At 39.8% G+C, this 19,203-nt stretch overlaps 1 protein-coding gene across 2 annotated transcripts; it reads right to left on the bottom strand.

Moving 5' to 3' along the window:
* Positions 1 to 2,677: 2,677 nt before the first annotated feature.
* LOC112249298 (transcription factor PU.1) lies at positions 2,678 to 11,781 on the bottom strand. 2 transcript variants are annotated; one of them, XM_024419113.2, is made up of 5 exons: positions 10,210 to 11,781; positions 9,525 to 9,615; positions 8,463 to 8,650; positions 4,281 to 4,455; positions 2,678 to 4,129 (listed from the first exon to the last, which is right to left on the bottom strand). In XM_024419113.2, the coding sequence occupies exons 1-5, from the start codon at positions 10,255 to 10,257 to the stop codon at positions 3,807 to 3,809; spliced, it is 825 nt and encodes a 274-aa protein (XP_024274881.1). In that variant the 5' UTR covers positions 10,258 to 11,781; the 3' UTR covers positions 2,678 to 3,806. The 2 variants fall into 2 exon arrangements, with proteins under 2 accessions (XP_024274881.1, XP_024274882.1); XM_024419114.2 differs by having other exon boundaries at positions 4,281 to 4,440; positions 10,210 to 10,871.
* Positions 11,782 to 19,203: the final 7,422 nt, after the last annotated feature.

Here is a 19,203-nt window from a genome sequence, read left to right as displayed (position 1 = left end):
ACCATCAAGCGCTATGATGAAACTCATGAGGACTGACGCAGGAAAGGAAGATCCAGAGTTACCTCTGCTGCAGAGGATAAGTTCATTAGAGTTAACTGCACCTCACATTACAGACCAAATAAATGCTTCACAGAGTTCATTTTGAGATTGAGATGGTTTGGGATGAGTTGGACTGCAGAGTGATGGAAAAGCAGTCAACAAGTGCTCAGCATATGTGTGAACTCGTTCAAGACTTTTGGAAAATAATTCTAGGTGAAGATGTTTGAGAGAATGCCAAGAGTGTGCAAAGCCGTCATCAAGGGAAAGGGTGGCGACTTTGAAAAATCTAAAATATATTTTGATTTATTCAACTTTTTTGGGGTTACTAAATGATTCCATATGTGTTAATTCATAGTTTCTACAATGTAGGAAATAGTAACAAATAAAGAAAAACCCTTGAATGAGTAGGGGTTTCCAAACATTTGACTGGTACTGTATACAGTTGAAGTCGGAAGTTTACATACACCTTAGCCAAATACACTTAAACTCATGTCACGCCCTGGTCTAAGTATTTTGTGTTTTTCTTCATGTATTGGGTCAGGCCAGGGTGTGGCATGGGGTTTTTGTATTGTGGTGTGTTTTTGTCTTGGGGTTTTGGTGTGTATGTATTGGGATTGTAGCTAGTGGGGTTATCTAGCAAAGTCTATGGCTGTCTGGAGTGGTTCTCAATCAGAGGCAGGTGTTTATCGTTGTCTCTGATTGGGAACCATATGTCTCTGATTGGCAGCCATATTCTTTGAGTTTGTCGTGGGTGATTGTCTTTAGTGTCTTTGTTCCTGTCGCTGTGTTAGTTGACACAAGTATAGGCTGTTTTGGTTTTCGTTACGTTCATTGTTTTGTAGTGTTTTGTGTGTATTCGTGTTACGTTTGTTTGATTAAACATGGATCGCAATCTACACGCTGCATTTTGGTCCGACTCTCCTTCACCACAAGAGAACCGTTACAACTCAGTTTTTCCCTATTCCTGACATTTGATCAGAGTAAATATTCCCTGTCTTAGGTCAGTTAGGCTCACCACTTTATTTTAAGAATGTGAAATGTCAGAATAATAGTAGAGAGAATTATTTATTTCAGCTTTTATTTATTTCATTTCAGATTTTATTTCCCACATTCCCAGTGGGTCAGAAGTTAACATGCACTCAATTAGTATTTGGTAGCATTGCCTTTAAATTGTTTAACTGGGGTCAAACATTTCAAGTAGCCTTCCACCAGCTTTCCACAATAAGTTAGGGGAATTTTGGCCCATTCCTCCTGACAGAGCTGTTGTAAAATCAAATGTATTTATATAGCCCTTCTTACATCAGCTGATACCTCAAAGTTCTGTACAGAAACCCAGCCTAAAACCCCAAACAGCAAGCAATGCAGGTGTAGAAGCACGGTTGCCAGGAAAAACTCCCTAGAAAGGTCAAAACCTAGGAAAAACCTGGAGAGGAACCAGGCCATGAGGGGTGGCCAGTCCTCTTATGGCTGTGCCGGGTGTAACTGAGTTAGGTTTGTAGGCCTCCTTGCTTGCACACACTTTTTCACAAATTTTCTATAGGATTGAGGTCAGGGCTTTGTGATGGCCAATTCAAATCAAATCAAATCAAATGTATTTATATAGCCCTTCGTACATCAGCTGATATCTCAAAGTGCTGTACAGAAACCCAGCCTAAAACCCCAAACAGCAAGCAATGCAGGTGTAGAAGCACGGTGGCAATTGACTTTGTTATCCTTAAGCCATTTTGCAACAACTTTGGAAGTATGCTTGGGGTCATTGTCCATTTTGAAGACCCATTTGCGACCAAGCTTTAACTTCCTGACTGATGTCTTGAGATGTTGCTGCAATATATCCACATAATTTTCCTCCCTCATGATACCATCTATTTGGTGAAGTGCACCAGTCCCTCCTGCAGCAAAGCACCACCACAACATGATGCTGCCACCCCCATGCTTCATGGTTGGGATGGTGTTCTTCAGCTTGCAAGCATCCCCCCTTTTCCTCACAACATAACGATGGTCATTATGCCCATACAGTTCTATTTTTGTATCATCAGACCGGAGGACATTTCTCAAAAAAAGTGTGATCTTTCTCCCCATGTGTGGTTGCAAACTGTAGTCTGGCTTATGGCGGTTTTGGAGCAGTGGCTTCTTCCTTGCATTTCAGGTTATGTCGATATAGGACTCGTTTCACTGTGGATATTGATACCTTTGTACCTGTTTCCTCCAGCATATTCACAAGGTCCTTTGCTGTTGTTCTGGGATTGATTTGCACCCATAATTATTTACACCTACAGGCTTCGGCTGCCACATAACTGGGCTGGGGCTGGGGGTGGATGGTGGGGGATGGGGTGGCCTTGTATGCTGCCAGTGGGCCCAGTAAAGTTTCCACGTCTGCCCACATGTCTATATATTATCTGGCTCGGCCACTGGGGTTCTGCGTAGATGGGTGGCCTTGTATGCTGCCAGTGGGCCCAGTAAAGTTTCCACGTTTGCCCACATGTCTATATATTATCTGGCTCGGCCACTGGGGTTCTGCGTAGATGGCTGTGATTCCCAGAGGATTTGCTAAAGCCAGTCTGTGATGTGCTGGAACAATGTGAGGATGAGTCAACTAAAACCACATGACGTGTGAGAAATAGAAATGCTTTTGAGTTCATCACGTGCAGATATGTAATTGAGTCATGCCAACATACAAACATGCCAACATGTGTTATACAGAGAGCACACAGAGTACAGAAGAACAACTGGTCATATACACTTTCATACAGTTCAAACTGGGGTCTATGATTGAGAGCATGGGAGAAATATCCCTGTGTTGGTATTCCTAGGCTAGGAATAGATTGCACCCTAGCTCGGAGGAGGCAAGGGTCTGTGCTATATCTCAGAGCACAAGCAGATGATAAGGGCTGGGTGACAAGCCTCTTCACCCTCTCCCATTTCAGGAACAAGTCAATGGGTTGTTACAGGGAAGTAATGGTCAAGGGGACAGTCCAAAAAGTTTGCAGGTTAAACCACCCAATGTTCAGAAGGGTTTACTTCCCAAAGTCTTGAGCTAACATGAGTTAGTATGTAATACACATGTAATACCATCAATCAAATATACAAGCTTTATAACATGGCTTGGCTGAATTCTCAATTCTGATTAGCAAAAGCTAATAATATGTATAATATGTATAATATGTATAATATGTTGTGTTTGTGTGCTGCTACACCAAAGGTTAAGCAATAGGAATTGCGTATCCAACGTCAGTGCATCTCAGAGTGTCAAATCAATTTCATTAATGCTAAAGAGTTCTTTATCATAGTCTTTTTGTTTGTTTACATTGCATCCAAGTCTAATCGATGTCAAATGTGCACAATGGTCAGTGAGTCCAACAGTGCGTAGAAGTCAGTGAAAACAGCCAGCTTTAAGAAAGGAGATCTCTGAGGACTTCTAGTGGTCATCTGTATTACCACACCTGTAAGCCTTCTGGTGATAATGATTGACAGTATCATTTGAAACGGTCCTGTTTCTACGTGCTATAGAATGTAAAAGGTCCAGATGTGATTGTGCAATTATTGAGTTGTAGGAGCAAAACTTGCTAATTGTCAGATTCCATTAAGTCACTGGCTTTGACGTTCACATAAATGCTTTTTACAAGAGCAGCAAAAACAGTTATTGTTGATTTGAACACAATCAATAGTTATTACATTGATAACCATCTTGCATACTATATACAGTTAACTATCTCTCTCTCTCTCTCTCTCTCACTACCCTTTTCAGGACTTCCACTATGTTTCTCCCTCTACAAATGGGAATATGGCCTCCTCTCCAAGTGAGACCTCCCCCCTAGCACTTCACCACTGAACTGATAAGTCAGCTTCTTCTTGACCTTTTTGACCTCGCCTGTCTTGCCGTAGTTGCGAAGAGCCCGTGCCATCTTCTGGTAGGTCATTTTCTTGCGGTTGCCCTTCTGTACGCCCCACCGATGTGCCAGTGCCTCCTTGTGTTTCGAGGAGAACTGGAAGGTGCCCTTGTCCCTGTCCACCCACCAGATACTGTCCTTCATGTCCCCATTCCTCAGCAGATCCAGCAGGAACTGGTACAGACGGATCTTCTTCTTGTTGCCTATATTAATGTTGACAAAATGGTTAAACATGCAATGAATTAGTTGAGGAGGTTCCCTACCTATGACCTACATGGTGTAGGATTATTGTGACCTCAAAAGCTAAATCATCATGTGAGATATTAGGTACGCATTTATGAAAGAATTCCCTACCCAATTCTCCCCTTGTTACTTGGGCAATGTGGTCTCTCAGACACTCTTCATCAGACACTTCTAGTGGAGGGCTGCGGCCTCCTGGCTCCTCGTCGTCTGAGCTCCTCATCGTCTGAGGAGAGGGGTGCAAGTAGCCCATGGCACGAGGGTAATATGGCACCTTGGACACAACAAACAACAATAACCATGTACAATACAAAACCATTACAATTACAACCAATTACAATACATTATTTTTGGAGCAGTATTCACTGAGAAATTACAACTAAACAAATTAGATACCATGCTGATCATGTTATATACACAGTGAGGCGCAAGTGTTATTAATAACGCAACCGTTTTTACTCCCCCAATCATTTATCCCCACCACAGGTGGCTGGTAGCACCTTAATTAGGGAGGACTGGCACATAGTAATGGCTGGAACGGAATAAATGGAATGGTATCAAACACTCCATTCAAGCCATTATTATGAGCCGTCCTCCCCTCAACACCCTCCTGTGAATACCCACTCCCTCGAATTTATCAAGTGACAGTGGAGTTGAATGAATACTTATGTGGGAGAAAAAGAGCTTCAATGCAGATTTACTTAAAGTGTAGTCAACTTTGTTCTAAGGGCAGAAAGAATCTGATTCGTTTAGGGCAGAACCAATCCGATTGGTTTCTAACTCTGAATCTTGTAAATAACTTTGAGTTACAAGTTGTAATGTTTTAAAATCCTTTTTGTGCTACAGTAGTCAAACAAATGTGACAGTATCTCCAAGATACAACTTGTCTCCTGACTTGAAGCAAAGAGTAAAATGTAGCAAACTAGCAGCCTTATGCTAAGCTAATCAGAGCAAGAAAGCTAGCTAAGCATTTAGTAACCTCTTAGCTACTCATGTTGAATTAATAAATAGTATATTGAGTCATAGAATAGAACTAGCTGGGTCTCTAATATACCTGTAAATCGGCTCCCATTTACTTCGTCAAACATATTTAGTTAAATAAGCTATATAAACTTCTGGGGAAAGAAAAGTTAAATGCTAAGCTAAATGTAGCTTAGCTGAGCAGAAGCCTACCTCCTACTAATGTTGAATTATAAAATTAAAATAACTAGCAAGTTAGGTCTCAAATCTGCCAATAGGTCAGTTAATATTTATTTTATTAAAAGTTTAGATGAATAAGCGATATCAACAAAAAACATGGAGTAGACTGTTTATGCTACCCTGGGGGCAGAAATTTTAGTTTGGGTCAAGATCACTTGGTGCCCTGAGGGCAGACTTTAAGCAAACTGGAATGCATTGTTTAAATGCTTCCCAGGGTGCAGTAATGTTAATTTTGGTTTGGATCACTTTGGTGCCCTAAGGGCAGAATTCAAGCACAAAAGGTAATACAAAAAGTATTTACTGCCCTAGGGGCAGCCATGGACATATGGTCATTTCCATGTAAAAAGACCCATGAGCACCAACATGTGAAGTTCTTAGGAGAAATTAAGGCAAATATACATTTTTCAACCATTTGCCGTCCTAAAAATTACTTTAATGTTAAGAAAAGACCCCTGCCAACTAATATCAACACGTTCAAATGTACTTTTGGGTACATGTTTCTGCCTTCTGTAAGTTTAAGAAACATTGCCTTGTGCTTTGAAATACCGTTACCAAAACCCCACATATCTTTAAGATATTTTCTCATTTCTCTCCCTCATGAGGGAGGATAAAGAAAGGTCACAGATGTAACAAGTACACCTATCAATTATTATAGTATTTTACTGATATCAATTTTGTTAATAAATGATTAAATGATTAAAAATGATTAAAACCAAATTGGTAACGGAATTTCCCAAAAATCGGTAAAGGAGTCTCTGCAATTTAATTGGCTACAACGGGAAATCATAGAAGTCACAAACCACAGTTGGGTTCACAAGTTTGGACAGCACAGTACTATACAGTACAGTAAATAAAAGTTGAGTAGAGTTCAGCACAGTACAGTACAGTACTGTATTGTAAAGTACTGAACTAAGCTCTACTTTACTGTACTCTACTGTACTCGATTGTACTCTACTGTTCTGTGCTCTGCTGTACTGTACTCTACTGAACTCTACTGTGCTGTACTTTGATATCCAAACTTATGAAACATAGACGTACGTCTATGACTGGTTCAGATGTGGTTCGTTTCGGACCAAGCAAATTTGGTCTTGTTTGGGGGCAGAGCTCATTAAAGTAATAGCCATTGTGTAGAATAATATCCAAAATATGCAAAGGAGGATATTGCATTTGTGTATACCTTTGTGTACCTATTTAGGATAGATCCCCATGAAGAGAATGACATTCATATCCATAATTATCCATTTCTGTGTAGTACAGGACTTAGATCAGGGACCCATGATGAAATTCTGTTACATTTTTTATTTTACTAGGCAAGTCAGTTAAGAACAAATTCTTATTTTCAATGATGGCCTAGGAACAGTGGGTTAACTGCCTTGCTCAGGGGCAGAATGACAGATTTGTACCTTGTCAGCTTGGGGATTTGAACTTGCAACCTTTCGGTTACTAGTCCAATGCTCTAACCACCTATAAATCCACTTCACCTATTGTAGTTCCATAACAAAAATAGATTTTTTTTAAAGTCAAGGTGTCATGACACAGCTGACACCCCCTTCTTTCTGTAGACATGGTTGAGTCCTAATTCTGAAATTTTACAGAAATTCTGTTACCAAACTTTGAATCTGCACTGTTCTTCTAGTAAATGTGTTTTTGTTAAATTTTCTGTGTAAATTGTTAAACTTAGCCCTTGTGCACTGTATGGTTTGTTAAACTTTTAAATATTTTTTGTTTGTTTGATATACATTTTAAGTGAAAAATCTGAGTCGTGGAAATGCCCTTTTCTAAATTCTATTGTTATCGTTACCCAAACGAACATTTACTGGCATATTTGAGACCTAGCTAGCTAGCTCTGTTCTTTGACTCAACATTAGTAAAATATAGCTATCTGCTAGCCAACTAGTTCTGTTTTGCTTAGCATTTTATATTGATGCCCCTGGAGCAGCATAACTATCCATCCCTGTTGTTTTTGTCATAAAGCTTATTCAACTTAACATTTCAATAAAGCAAATGTTACCTGACTTATTTGTATATTTGACACCTAGTTAGCTATAGTAGTTATATTTATTAATTCAACATGAGTAGCTAAGAGGTTACTAAATGCTTAGCTAGCTTTCTTGCTCTGATTAGCTTAGCATATCGCTGCTAGCTTGCTACATTTGACTCTTTGCTTCAAGTCAGGAGACCAGTTGTATTTTAGAGGTATTGTCACATTTGTCTTCCTACTCATAATAACAACATGTTTTATTGACATGATTCTCAGTTCAAACCTTCGCCATGTTTTTAAGAGTAGTATATCTGTTCAACTCTGCCCACTGACTTGTTCTTGACAATACAATCATCTCAAGTTAGCCCAGCGGTCGCAAAGATTTTAGGACACCGCCCCGCTGCATGAGGTGTGATGTGTGGTTGCTGTTATTGCAGTTTGACTGTTTGGCTGTGCAAAATCCTGGCAAAACATTCGGCACACAGTTCTAAAAACCCACTGTTTCTGCTCTGAGGCAGTATGTCAGTTCCATTTAAAAATAGAAAAGACAACGTTCTCTGTGTGTGTGTGTGTGTGTGTGTGTGTGTGTGTGTGTGTGTGTGTGTGTGTGTGTGTGTGTGTGTGTGTGTGTGTGTGTGTGTGTGTGTGTGTGTGTGTGTGACATAATGTTGAGGAGGCCACTTCTGGTTAAAAAAGAATTATTTGTTCATCAGCCGTTAGTGAGTTGGCAGATTATAATTCTGTAGCAACACCAGCAGGCCCCAGTTAGGAAAAGGCCACAATGTCAAACCATCTGTGTGTAGGCGCACCCTACATCCTCCACGCAACATAGCTCACCAGTAACAAACAGTAGCCCAGATATGCTTTCATACTAATTTCTTTATCTGAAGCTAGATGGTTGATTTGATGTTTATCTGTTATTAAGCATTTCTGAAGCATTGCTATTGCCACTAGAGGGGACATGTAAATGAATTCTGCTACTTGCTTTAGTCCTGAACATTCAGAACATTCTCTATTAGTCATGTACACTACATCTGCTTGAAAATAATGACCAACTCAAACACTTGGTCTGTGTTAGAGGAAAAGAGAGGTCAGGGGTCATGGGGTGGGCTCACCGGTGGGGGTAGGGCATGGTTGTGTCCCCCAAGGCCAGGGTCCAGAGAGAGAGTGTCAACATCGCTGTAACGAGCCATACTGGGTAGATGTAGTTGCTGGACACTCTGGAGCTCAGTGAAGTGGCCCTCTTGGAGGTTGTCAAAGTCCAGAGGATGAACATGATGAGTGGTGTGATAGTCCCAGTGTTCTGAACAGAGAGACACATTTTAATTGTTCAGTGAGTAAGAGGTAGGTCTGAAGGAAGTGTACACTAAATGGCAATGTTCAGATGGCATAGAATAGAGAAAACCTATTTGACTACAGATTCCAAATACACAATGTCTGCTATTCATTTAAAGTGTTCAGCAAAATGTTTTAGGCAATTTCCTGTTCACACATCTTTGCTTTGGCAGTTGTCTTTTTCTTTCTTTTTTAGCCTGAATGTCACAAATGTGTTAAAACGTGTAGAAACTCTAAAAACGTTCTGCATGTACACATGTTTTAGTGATCTGTTGTGTTCTGCCCTGAGACTGCACCAGAGACTTGCCATTCTTAGGATTTTATATTTATCAAGCATACTGTAATAATTTAGTTTGTTAAATGGAGCAGAGCCTATATAATTCTACAGCTCCTACTAGTAATTACCAGTTTATTCGTGCAGTAGGATCAGTTGATTACAGGAGAAAATACAACCGAACCTCTCCATTTCAATAAACCCCAGGGGGGAAAGTTGTGCCTGACCGAAATGGCATCTGTTTCCTGTACTCCATGGGGGCAACATGCTTGGCTCCAGCTGCAGTGTCTTTAGACTTTTTATGTAGAGTATTGTCTTGAGTATAGCTACTGTGTGTGATTTCCTCAGGCCTGGTCAAACACATATCTAGTTGGGCCGGCACTATTCACTTCCGTATAAGTGATTTTCAAATTGTTTATTTAGTCTACAATTATGTGATGGTAAGTTCATCAGAGAAAGCAAAATCAATTTTAAATGTATATCATTGTATCATAGTTACCAAGATTATCAATAGATAATACATGAGGTATTAATACTAGGAAAAATGTTGTAGTGTTTTAAAGCTCACCTCCTTGACTCTCTGCATCGATGACATACGGATATGAATATTCTGACATCTGTTGTCTATAGATGTCGGGTTCGTACATGTCTTCTGATGCCTGTTAAAACAACAATAATATCCTCAACTGAAATCATAACAAAACTTCACATAATGTTTTACTATTGTTTCCAAGGAACTGACACTCAACATCTATATACAAATTGCTTTCTTCCCTTGATAATGTTTGTTGATAATGACATTGCGGAACAACATTTTGAGCTTTTTAGACTTCATTGACATTTACTATAATACTTTTGCTGGGGTTTTTTCATGGTTGGTCATAACCTTACAAAATTGATTGTTGTGAAACAAATCATATTGTTAGTTGTATAAACTATTATGTTAGAAATATTGTTATTTTGACAGTATGTAGACCACAAAAGTACCAACATTGTGTACCAGTTTAAGAGTTTGAAATTGAATGATGTTACAGTAATCTATTAATATATTTGAATTAATTATCATAATTTGAAAAATTCAATGTTAATATGAAATTCAAACTTGAATTCAGTGAGCTTGAGATGCATTTTCTGTATAAGTACATCCTGTGGTATATAAACAACTACATAAACTCAACAAATAACCACATACATGTATATACTTGGGCCTATAACTGAATTAACACAAATTGTTTGACACATTGTGTACTTACAGGACCAGGTGAGATGAGGTACCCCTCCATTCTGTACGGATGCAACATGAAGGCTTCTTCTTGAACCGACCTACTTCAGGCACTTAGCTTCAATTGTTTCTCACACTCTTTCAAAACTTTTCCCGCACCATTGCACAACGTTTACCAAATTTCCTCTCACCAAACGAAACCCAAAATGTCTCCCTCTGCCTACACAACTTTATCCACTTGTAAGCCAAGCTATTCTCTCAAATTTTGTCTATGAAAATAAAATAAATTAGCCCTACTCAGTGATGGAAAATTAAAAGGGAACCTGATATTTTGACTTCTGTATATCTTTGTGGGTGTACACATCTCAGTGTGTCTGGTGGTGGTTCCTGGTCATTGGTGGTTTGTCAGGGGGAGATTCTAACATCTCACATTTATTAAGGCTCAATTGCATCGCCTCCCAAACCAGCCAATCATTTCAAGGCCTGTCTTAACTGTCAGTCTTCTAGCATAGCATCATCTGTCAGTGGATAGTATCTTTGCATCTCATTGTGACCCTTTTTCCAACCAAATTAAATGTTTGTTTTTTTGTGTGGCTAAAGTGCAGGTATCCATATGCATATACCTTGCATACACTATACAAATCTATATGAATATTACAAATCTAATATTAAACATTTTTAGCATGTTTCAATGCCAGATTGATAGTCGCCTGGTCCACGTTATAACAATTGTATTTTGCATTTAACATTGTCATCTCACAGACCAGTATCAGTGTGTACATTGGATTTGGTGTTCAGCAAGGTTCGCCACTTGAACCCCTGTTATTCCCTATACTATGCTATCCCTTCAAATAAACTGGTGTAAATATGTCAATTAAAAAACAAACCAGTAGCTTGAGTTCTAGCCGTATCAAATAAATAATGACTCACATACATCGATGAATTCTGCTATATTTCTATCCAAACAATTGTTTCATCTGTGTGTAGATTAGCTGGACAGATAAAATCATGACACTGCCTTTTTGCAATCCTGCAACAGCTGTGGAGATTAAGGGAGAGGAGATAAAATACCTCCCAAGACAATAGTAGTGTTGGTGGGGGGATTCTTGAGAAATCGCAAATGTTTTATTCTATTTTCTGACCAAATGTGTTTTTCTCACCATTCACCATTCTTCCTCACAATGGGTACAGTGTACAGTAGCTCTGCTACTAGACTCAGATGACCCTCTCTCCTGACCCTATGGGCTGGTTTACAGGACACAGTATGAGTATGCTTTTTAATCCAGGACTAGGCCATGTCTGGGAAACCAGCCCTATCTGTCTCAGGTATCTCTCCCTGACACAACATCTCTGTTTTAACTTGAAGAGAAGTGAGGTCACAAGCCTAGCCTCCAACTGACAGGCTTGTATAGATTTGGACAGAGGAAGAGTGCATCAGTCTGATAATGACCAGATACTTGAAATACTGTAGACAGTAAGATCCAAATCGCACTGAAGATAATTTCGGAATGATTATTATATTCCCTTGGTTGTTCAAAGCTTAATATAACACACAACCAAAAACCATGTAGTCAAATTTGCTCTATTATGGATGTCCATCAATTCTATTGTTTTTTCTCTCCTTCATCTCTATCAAAGACTTTGTTGACTATATTTTCTGTGAATTGTTATAACCTTATCTGATAATATTTGTATGTGCTAAGGAGCACCAAATACAGTGTATTCTTTGTTTAATAATCAACATTAACAAAGGCAAACAATCAGTTGGACTTACTGGTTGCAGTATAACAATCTTAATTTGGTAGGCCTGTGCATTTGATGTTGGTATACTTTGTTGGATTTTGGTGGCTTTTCAGTTTGCCTTGCTTGCATGGTCTGGGGTTATAATTTGAGTCCCTTGCATCCTTCTACCACTTGTAGGTCTGCTAAAACCACACAGCCTGTCCATGGCCCCCATGTTAATCACAGCTGTCTGAGCAAAACTGATGACATGTAGTATTAATACACTATGTACGTTACAGCAAGCCCAGCACGCTATTTTCACCACGGCTATTTTCAGAGCACACAAACGACTCTGTTTTTGAATATATAGTTTTTTCTCAAACACAAAAATATGCTGTTTTGTCATAAATCATTCAGGTTTCCCAGATCTGTTTAAAATGAACTATTAGGTGGAGATTGGTGGACATCTCAGTAAGAGGTCAGTATCTCAGCCTCATGGACAGCACTATAGTTCGTTTGATGAGTATGATATAGTGTAATTTCTGTTCCCCTGTACCTTGCTTTACAGAGTACATCCACATACAGGTCTACTACATACTACATAAGATTACTAGGCCTTCGACAGCTAAAAACGAGATGAAAGTAAAACAGGCGTCATTGTGCTCATCCCTTTTTGGGAAAGACAAGAACACACTTTCAGTTCTGTGTTTGAATGAATGGCTCAATACATTAAAGGTGTGTTTTTTACAATGTAAAAAGCTACAGGAAATAGGCAGATAACATTCCAAAAGGATCAGGCCTATACCAAATGGTTACCTGGACTATTTGCATTGTGTGCCCCCCCCCAACCCCTCTTTTACACTGCTGCTACCCTCTGTTTATCTACAATGTGTAGTCACTTTAACTATACATTCATATACATACTACCTAAATTGGCCCGACCAACCAGTGCTCCTGCACATTGGCTAAACACATTGTGTCCCACCACCCGCCAACCCTGTTTTTTACGCTTATGCTACTCTCTGTTCATCATATATGCATAGTCACTTTAACGATACCTACATGTACATACTACCTCAATAAGCCTAACTAACAGGTGTCTGTATATAGCCTTGCTACTCTTATTTTCAAATGTCTTTTTACTGTTGTTTTATTTCTTTACTTACCTACACACACACACACACACACACACATATACCTTTTTTTTCTCGCACCATTGGTTAGAGCCTGTAAGTAAGCATTTCTCTGTAAGGTCTACTACACCTGTTGTATTCAGCGCAAGTGACAAATAAACTTTGATTTGATTTGATTCAGTCTTGACCATCATCATTTTCAGCATCACACATGCACACACACACACTCACACACCCACACACACACGCACTATGTAAAAGAGGAACTGGGAAATTCTCTTTTAGATTCAGTTCCTTATGGGGGGTGCTGTGAATGACTCCATTTGTGTGTCTAAATTTCAGTATGATCTAGGCCACAAAACTTAAAATATAAATCTATAGGGGTATTTCAGTGATTGTCTTGTCTGATCACGTTGGGCCTTTTCTTACAGTAAGGAAACATAATACGTATCGTATCTTATCAGTCCCTGCTAGATCAGACCAGCTTCTTTCTTTGTTAAAACATAGTAGATAAAAAAAGTCTACTGTGTTTGGTTTCCAGCAATGACTTGTGGACAAAGCTCCTGGACTGGAATATAAATACTTAATTAATGGCAATACTTCATAAAACATGCTTTTTAATACAAGACTAGGTCTGGTAAACCAGCTACAGGCACACGGATGCTGTTGTGTTTACTGTATCACGTGCACCCATGGACGCTTTGGTTTTAGGCTACGAAAGCAAGCGACTGAGTACTCGACAACTTGAGATGTCTGAATGCAGTTATGTTCAGAAGATGCATATCTCTGATGGCTAAAGCATCCTTATAAGCAAGCAGTCACATTGACACCTCTTACTGAACAGCTCCTTATGGCTTTAATACCCTGAGTTCTCAGGGCCACAGTGTGACAATTGTTCTCATTTAGCAATACAAAAAATACACTGGAGGGGGACTCAATCAGGGTCTCAACTTACTGTTTTGAGTTAGAATAGTAGAATACACATGATGCAATTTTGAAATTTGGTTGTGCCTCAGCAGCTTTTCTCTTGTTATGTCAGTCACTGACAGTCAGTCGATTAGTCAATCAGCTAAATTATTTTTGATTGTTAAGTTAGTCTAGCTACTGTATCTAAACTTCTAGTAATCATGGTCCAATTATCAACCGGGGAGCCTCATTGATTTTGTTGTCACTCTCACTCAAATATCATATTAAAAACTGCAAACATTTATCTCCATCCTATGGCAAAATTAGTAGAATTGCATGAAATTACTTATAAAATTGCAAACATTTCTCTCCACCCAATGGCAACTTTTATAGAATTGCAGGAAATTAGCTGTTTGAAGCTGGTGTACAAAACTAAAAGGTAAAAGTCGCAAAAAGAAAACTTAAGAACTGGAAGCATAGAAATAGCGCACAAGAATGACATATCTATAACTCACAATTCTATGTACATTTGGTCTGGTTTCCCAAAAAGTTGCAACATATTGCAGCTTACATTCTTTTCTCTCTGCTGCAAAATGTTTTGTTTGCAAAGGTGGCACTCCCCCACCCCAAAATGTTTTTGCTTAGGGCCCCCAAAAGCCTAGTCTTTTTCAACTGACTGCATATGTGGATGTGGATATACAGACCGAGTTCAGATTTTTTGTGGCCCCCATCCCCATCAAAGTTGCCCATACCTGGTTTAAACCAATTTGAGTAAAAAAAAAACATTTTTACAGGCTGTTTCTTTTACATTGGCAAAAGACTGTATTCCTAAGGATTGCAAAATAGTCACAATGCAGGCCTACATTTCTAGTCAGGACTATATCTGGTTTAAAATGGATACCTTTGATTACTCACATGACATAATCTGTTAGTTTAATTTGGACAGACAGAGAGCCTCTACTAGACCTCTGTGGCCTCACACTTTCGGGTCACGAGAGCGTACCCACAGACCCTCTCACAAGGGGATGACATGCAAGACCACTGACTGTGGAAAACAGGATACAGAGACCGTCGCAACAGGAAATGTTGCACTCTTTGTCTATTATTTGACCAAAATTTCTCCAGATCAATGTCCACACTGTGCTGGTTTTGACAGCATTTACGTAATCATCCTCTGACAAACTCTCTTGAACAACTAGTGTAATTTAGCTTGAATAGTTGGAAACATGTTATAGCCCAGTAAAACATTCGATAACACTTTATTTGGATAGTGAGTTGGAAAATCCGGACTATGTTGATAAGCAACTGCTTGCTAAGGTTTTGGTTAGGGTTAGGTTTAGAATAAGGGTTAGGATAATGGTTAGGATTAGAGCTAAGGTTAGTAGATAGTTAGTTGAAATGTTACTGATAGTGTCTGTAAAGCATCTATAGATGAACTATCCAAATAGTGTTACCAAACATTCTTCATTCTAGTTATTATTTAAAGAGTCCTGTTATTAGTTTTGATGTGCTGACAACATATTATAAAACAAGTAATTACATTTAGAAGAAACAAATTAAGACCAATGTGGATACAACGTATTAGCTTCCAGTGATGACCATAGGTCTACTGCCTACATATTAGCTAAATATAACTTTTAAAGGTACATTTTTACTCTTGATGTAAACCATTGACTCTCAGTCAAAGATAAAATATACTATTAACGATCAACAAGGGTAAATTAGCATTTCTTTTTCAACAACTTATAACGCAAGACTATCAAATCAAATAATGGATAAGGATATAATGCAAACTGTAACCTAGTGATCTAGAAAGGCCAAATTGCCTCTCAAATTGCCTCTTTACTCCATTCAATAAAAAGTAGCAAAAATACCAATACTAGTAATACAGATATATCTCTGAGTTGAAACCAGCATAAAAACATATTTCATAACATTACAATCTGTATCAAAGGATGCTCATGGGAAGAAACGCCTCCTGTCTCTCTCAGTCCAGCCAGCCTCACTCTTACCGTCCCTCTCATAAGTCTTCCAGGAGCAGCATCTATAGTAGCACGCTCTCTGTGAATGCAGGAGAATCTCACTGAGTCAGTTAAGCAAATTGCCACAGAGAGCAAGAAATCTGAGATTTCTATAACTTAACTAGGGAACTAAAAACTTCCTTAAATTTTTACCAATTTAACCTGGAACTCAAAAGATTTTCTTCTCCTTCTCCTTCTTCCTTAAACCAGATGGTAACTAAACAGCTTGCCACAAAGAAAAGCTTGATTAGAGGTAGTGGTCGAGGTAGTCATCTGTGATCTGATTTCTGCTCCCTCTTTGGAGCCACTTGCTCCTTCCAGGCCTTATACTGCAGGTGCAATCCAGTAGTATGCCATAGACTCCATTAGATTACCATATGATGAACTGAACACCAAGGGCCCTTATTGATTTGGATGTATATCAGAGAGTTGTTTATAATTATCACGAATCAAGGTAAGACCCAGATGCAGACACGTCGAATTGACAATGGTTTAATATGCCAACAGGGGCAGGCAATAGCCAGGCCAAGGCAGGCAGGGGTCAGTGAACAAGAGGTGGGGCAACGGTACCGAGCGGCAGGCAGGCTCAGGGTAGGCAAAGGTCAAACAATACAGAGGTGGGGCAAAGGTACAGGTCGGCAGGCAGGCTCAGGTAGAGTGGTAAGGCAGGTGGGCTCAGAGTCAGGACAGGCAAGGGTCAAAACCAGGAGGGTGAGAAAAAGAGAGACTGGGAAAAGCAGGCGATGTGAACAAAAACGCTGGTTGACATGACAAACAGGCAACGGACAAGCAGAGAACACAGGTATAAATATACAGGGGATAATGGGGAAGATGGGCGACACCCGGAGGGGGGTGGAGACAATCACAGGGACAGGTGAAACAGATCAGGGTGTGACAATAATTGAACGGAGTGGACACCCACTGCTATGGGAGTGGGTTATCCAAATGTACTGTAAGTCATAGCTATTTGTTTTGTCTACTGTCTGCACAGATAATAAAGAACTGGTTGTATGCATATGTGTTGGAGGATAATCAGAATATCAGATATCCCCAAAAAACATTCTCGAAAAAGGGAGCAACTGTCAGGAAAATTATGGTTTTGAGGGCATGGCCTGGATAGACAGGCTGTAGAGAGGACCCTGACCCTGGTTTCCTGCCTGACTGACACCAGCAGTTTCGTTGGCCATCATCTCTTTCACAATGACATGGAGCCTCCCCTGACAGGCGTGCAAGGGGACATCCAGATTTCTCACTTCTTATTCCCGATTCCTCATTTTCCCCAATGCACTCAGCTTGTCAAGATCCAACCATCAGACAAGGCTTGGATAGAAGACAAAGTTAAATCACATGGCCCATTGACAAGCACACACACACACATGCACGCACACGCACACACTATGTTTTCCACAAACTCTGCTTCATGGGCCCTTGTCCCACCAACCATAAGTTCCTCTTTCTATATGCATTGCTCAAGTCAGCCAGGGATGACTCATAGTGCGGACATTATTCATGTTTTCTGTTATCTTAACCACTCACAAACAATCTGCATGTGTTCTCAAGGCCCTCGTGTGTCCATTGTGTTGCACAAAAAAAGTGTTGTTTTTTTCAAGATGGTAGGGATAAAAACAACGAACAGAGGACATAGAAGGCACAGTATGTGGGTATATGCGGGTGTATTGTGGTGGAAGGTGTGTATTTTTGTGTTTGTAAAAGTCAGGTTAAATGAGTAAAAAAGGGAAATGGTTGCAAATGCCAGAGCCCATGTGTGTCACATTTTGTGCAGATATGGGATATACATTTTTAAATTATTTATAAATATTGTCTGATCTTGATGAAGAGGTCCCCAACCCTGTACCCTAGACACCCACCTGAGCGACCCACACTAGAAGGAGAAATCCTTATCTGTTTCATCAACGTACTGCAAGTAGCCTATATCCAGCCAAGACAGAAAAATAAAGGTGGTCAGTGACCCACTAAAGCAGCACTGCCCCCTCAAGTGTCTGAGCCTGGCTGGCAGGGTTGGTCCAATAAAGCCAAAGCCCCCAGATGGCTGAGCATAATATACAAGGAATTTCTCAAAGCTGCTAATGAGAACCTTGATGACCATTTACCTAGTAGGTGGGGATTACGGTGGGGTATCCCCACCCATGTAGTGGCAGTGCTAGCAACACTAGCTGCAGTAACCCATGGGGAGGGGGTCATGCTTGGACAATCAGAGCAATCAGGACAAATTATTGTGGCCAGGGTGGCACAAAATAATGAAAAGGTCTGACTGCACAGAGATGCTTGGGAAAATGTTCACAACGGGGGACCAGTGTTTGTGTGTTTCAGAGTAGGGGGGTGTATTTGAGTGCCATCAGCTAGGACTTGATATTGGTTAATCATATCTCCCCATTCTTGCTCAATTTTGCATGCCTTCCCAAACTGCTACAATTGTATATGCATGTGTGTGTGTGTGTGTGTGTCTGATGTCTGTTGCAATGATGTTAGGGACAATACAGGATGAATCACAATAATTGTTTGTCAAACTAATAAATACTTGCCAAAAATGACATTTTTGTAATGCCAATCCTGGTTGTAGGTAACAATCCTTCGTATGAACTGACAACATTATTACTCATATTATTTGTTAATTGTGGAAATAAATTAAGATATGCAAGATTTTTTAATATACAGTATATTTACCCCAAAAATATGGGGACTTGGAAATGATGCAGTCAATTACATTGATAGAAGCCACAATCTATCTGCAATATCAAAGCTGATCTACCCCCTAAAAACATGTCTGCATCATAAAAAAGAATAGAATAAAAGAGTAGAAACTGTGTTATAGATTAATGTCATACCTTTTCTTGATACAAGTTTTTATTCTGAACACACACTCAGGCAGCTATTTGAAAGAGGCCTCTGCGCACTACTCATCCTTGGACAGGTGCTGTCTAAAGAAGTCATTGGCAGTGTCATGACGTTGGCCTCTTTGGGTATAGCAAGCCTCATCCTCCTCTCCCTGCCTGACCCTTTCCTCCTTCAACTAGGTTGCTGTGGTCAGAGAGACGTCGTAAATTCCTGAGGATCTCCTCATGGACACACAGTATAGAGAGAGTACATTTTTATAGAGAACAAAGCAATTCCTTCCACCTCACAGAATTTGAGGTACGAACAAATTTCATGTTCCGGAGAAAGTATAAAAGAACGGTGAAGAATCCAGCTAGGAACTGGTCCGTTTGTCATAACTTGGGGAAG

The sequence above is a fragment of the Oncorhynchus tshawytscha genome, linkage group LG04 (genome assembly GCF_018296145.1).
Source record: "Oncorhynchus tshawytscha isolate Ot180627B linkage group LG04, Otsh_v2.0, whole genome shotgun sequence".
Classification (NCBI taxonomy): Eukaryota; Metazoa; Chordata; class Actinopteri; order Salmoniformes; family Salmonidae; genus Oncorhynchus; species Oncorhynchus tshawytscha.
This window is presented reverse-complemented; position numbering and strand designations above follow the sequence as displayed.

Excerpts from the sequence above, each read along its gene's own strand:
- LOC112249298 (XM_024419113.2), bottom strand. The coding sequence starts at position 10,257 with ATGTTGCATCCGTACAGAATGGAGGGGTACCTCATCTCACCTGGTCCT. Across the intron at positions 4,456-8,462 it reads ACCATGCCCTACCCCCACCG|TTTGTTGTGTCCAAGGTGCC; the intron begins GTGAGCCCACCC and ends TGGTTATTGTTG. Across the intron at positions 4,130-4,280 it reads AGTAACAAGGGGAGAATTGG|GCAACAAGAAGAAGATCCGT; the intron begins GTAGGGAATTCT and ends ACATTAATATAG.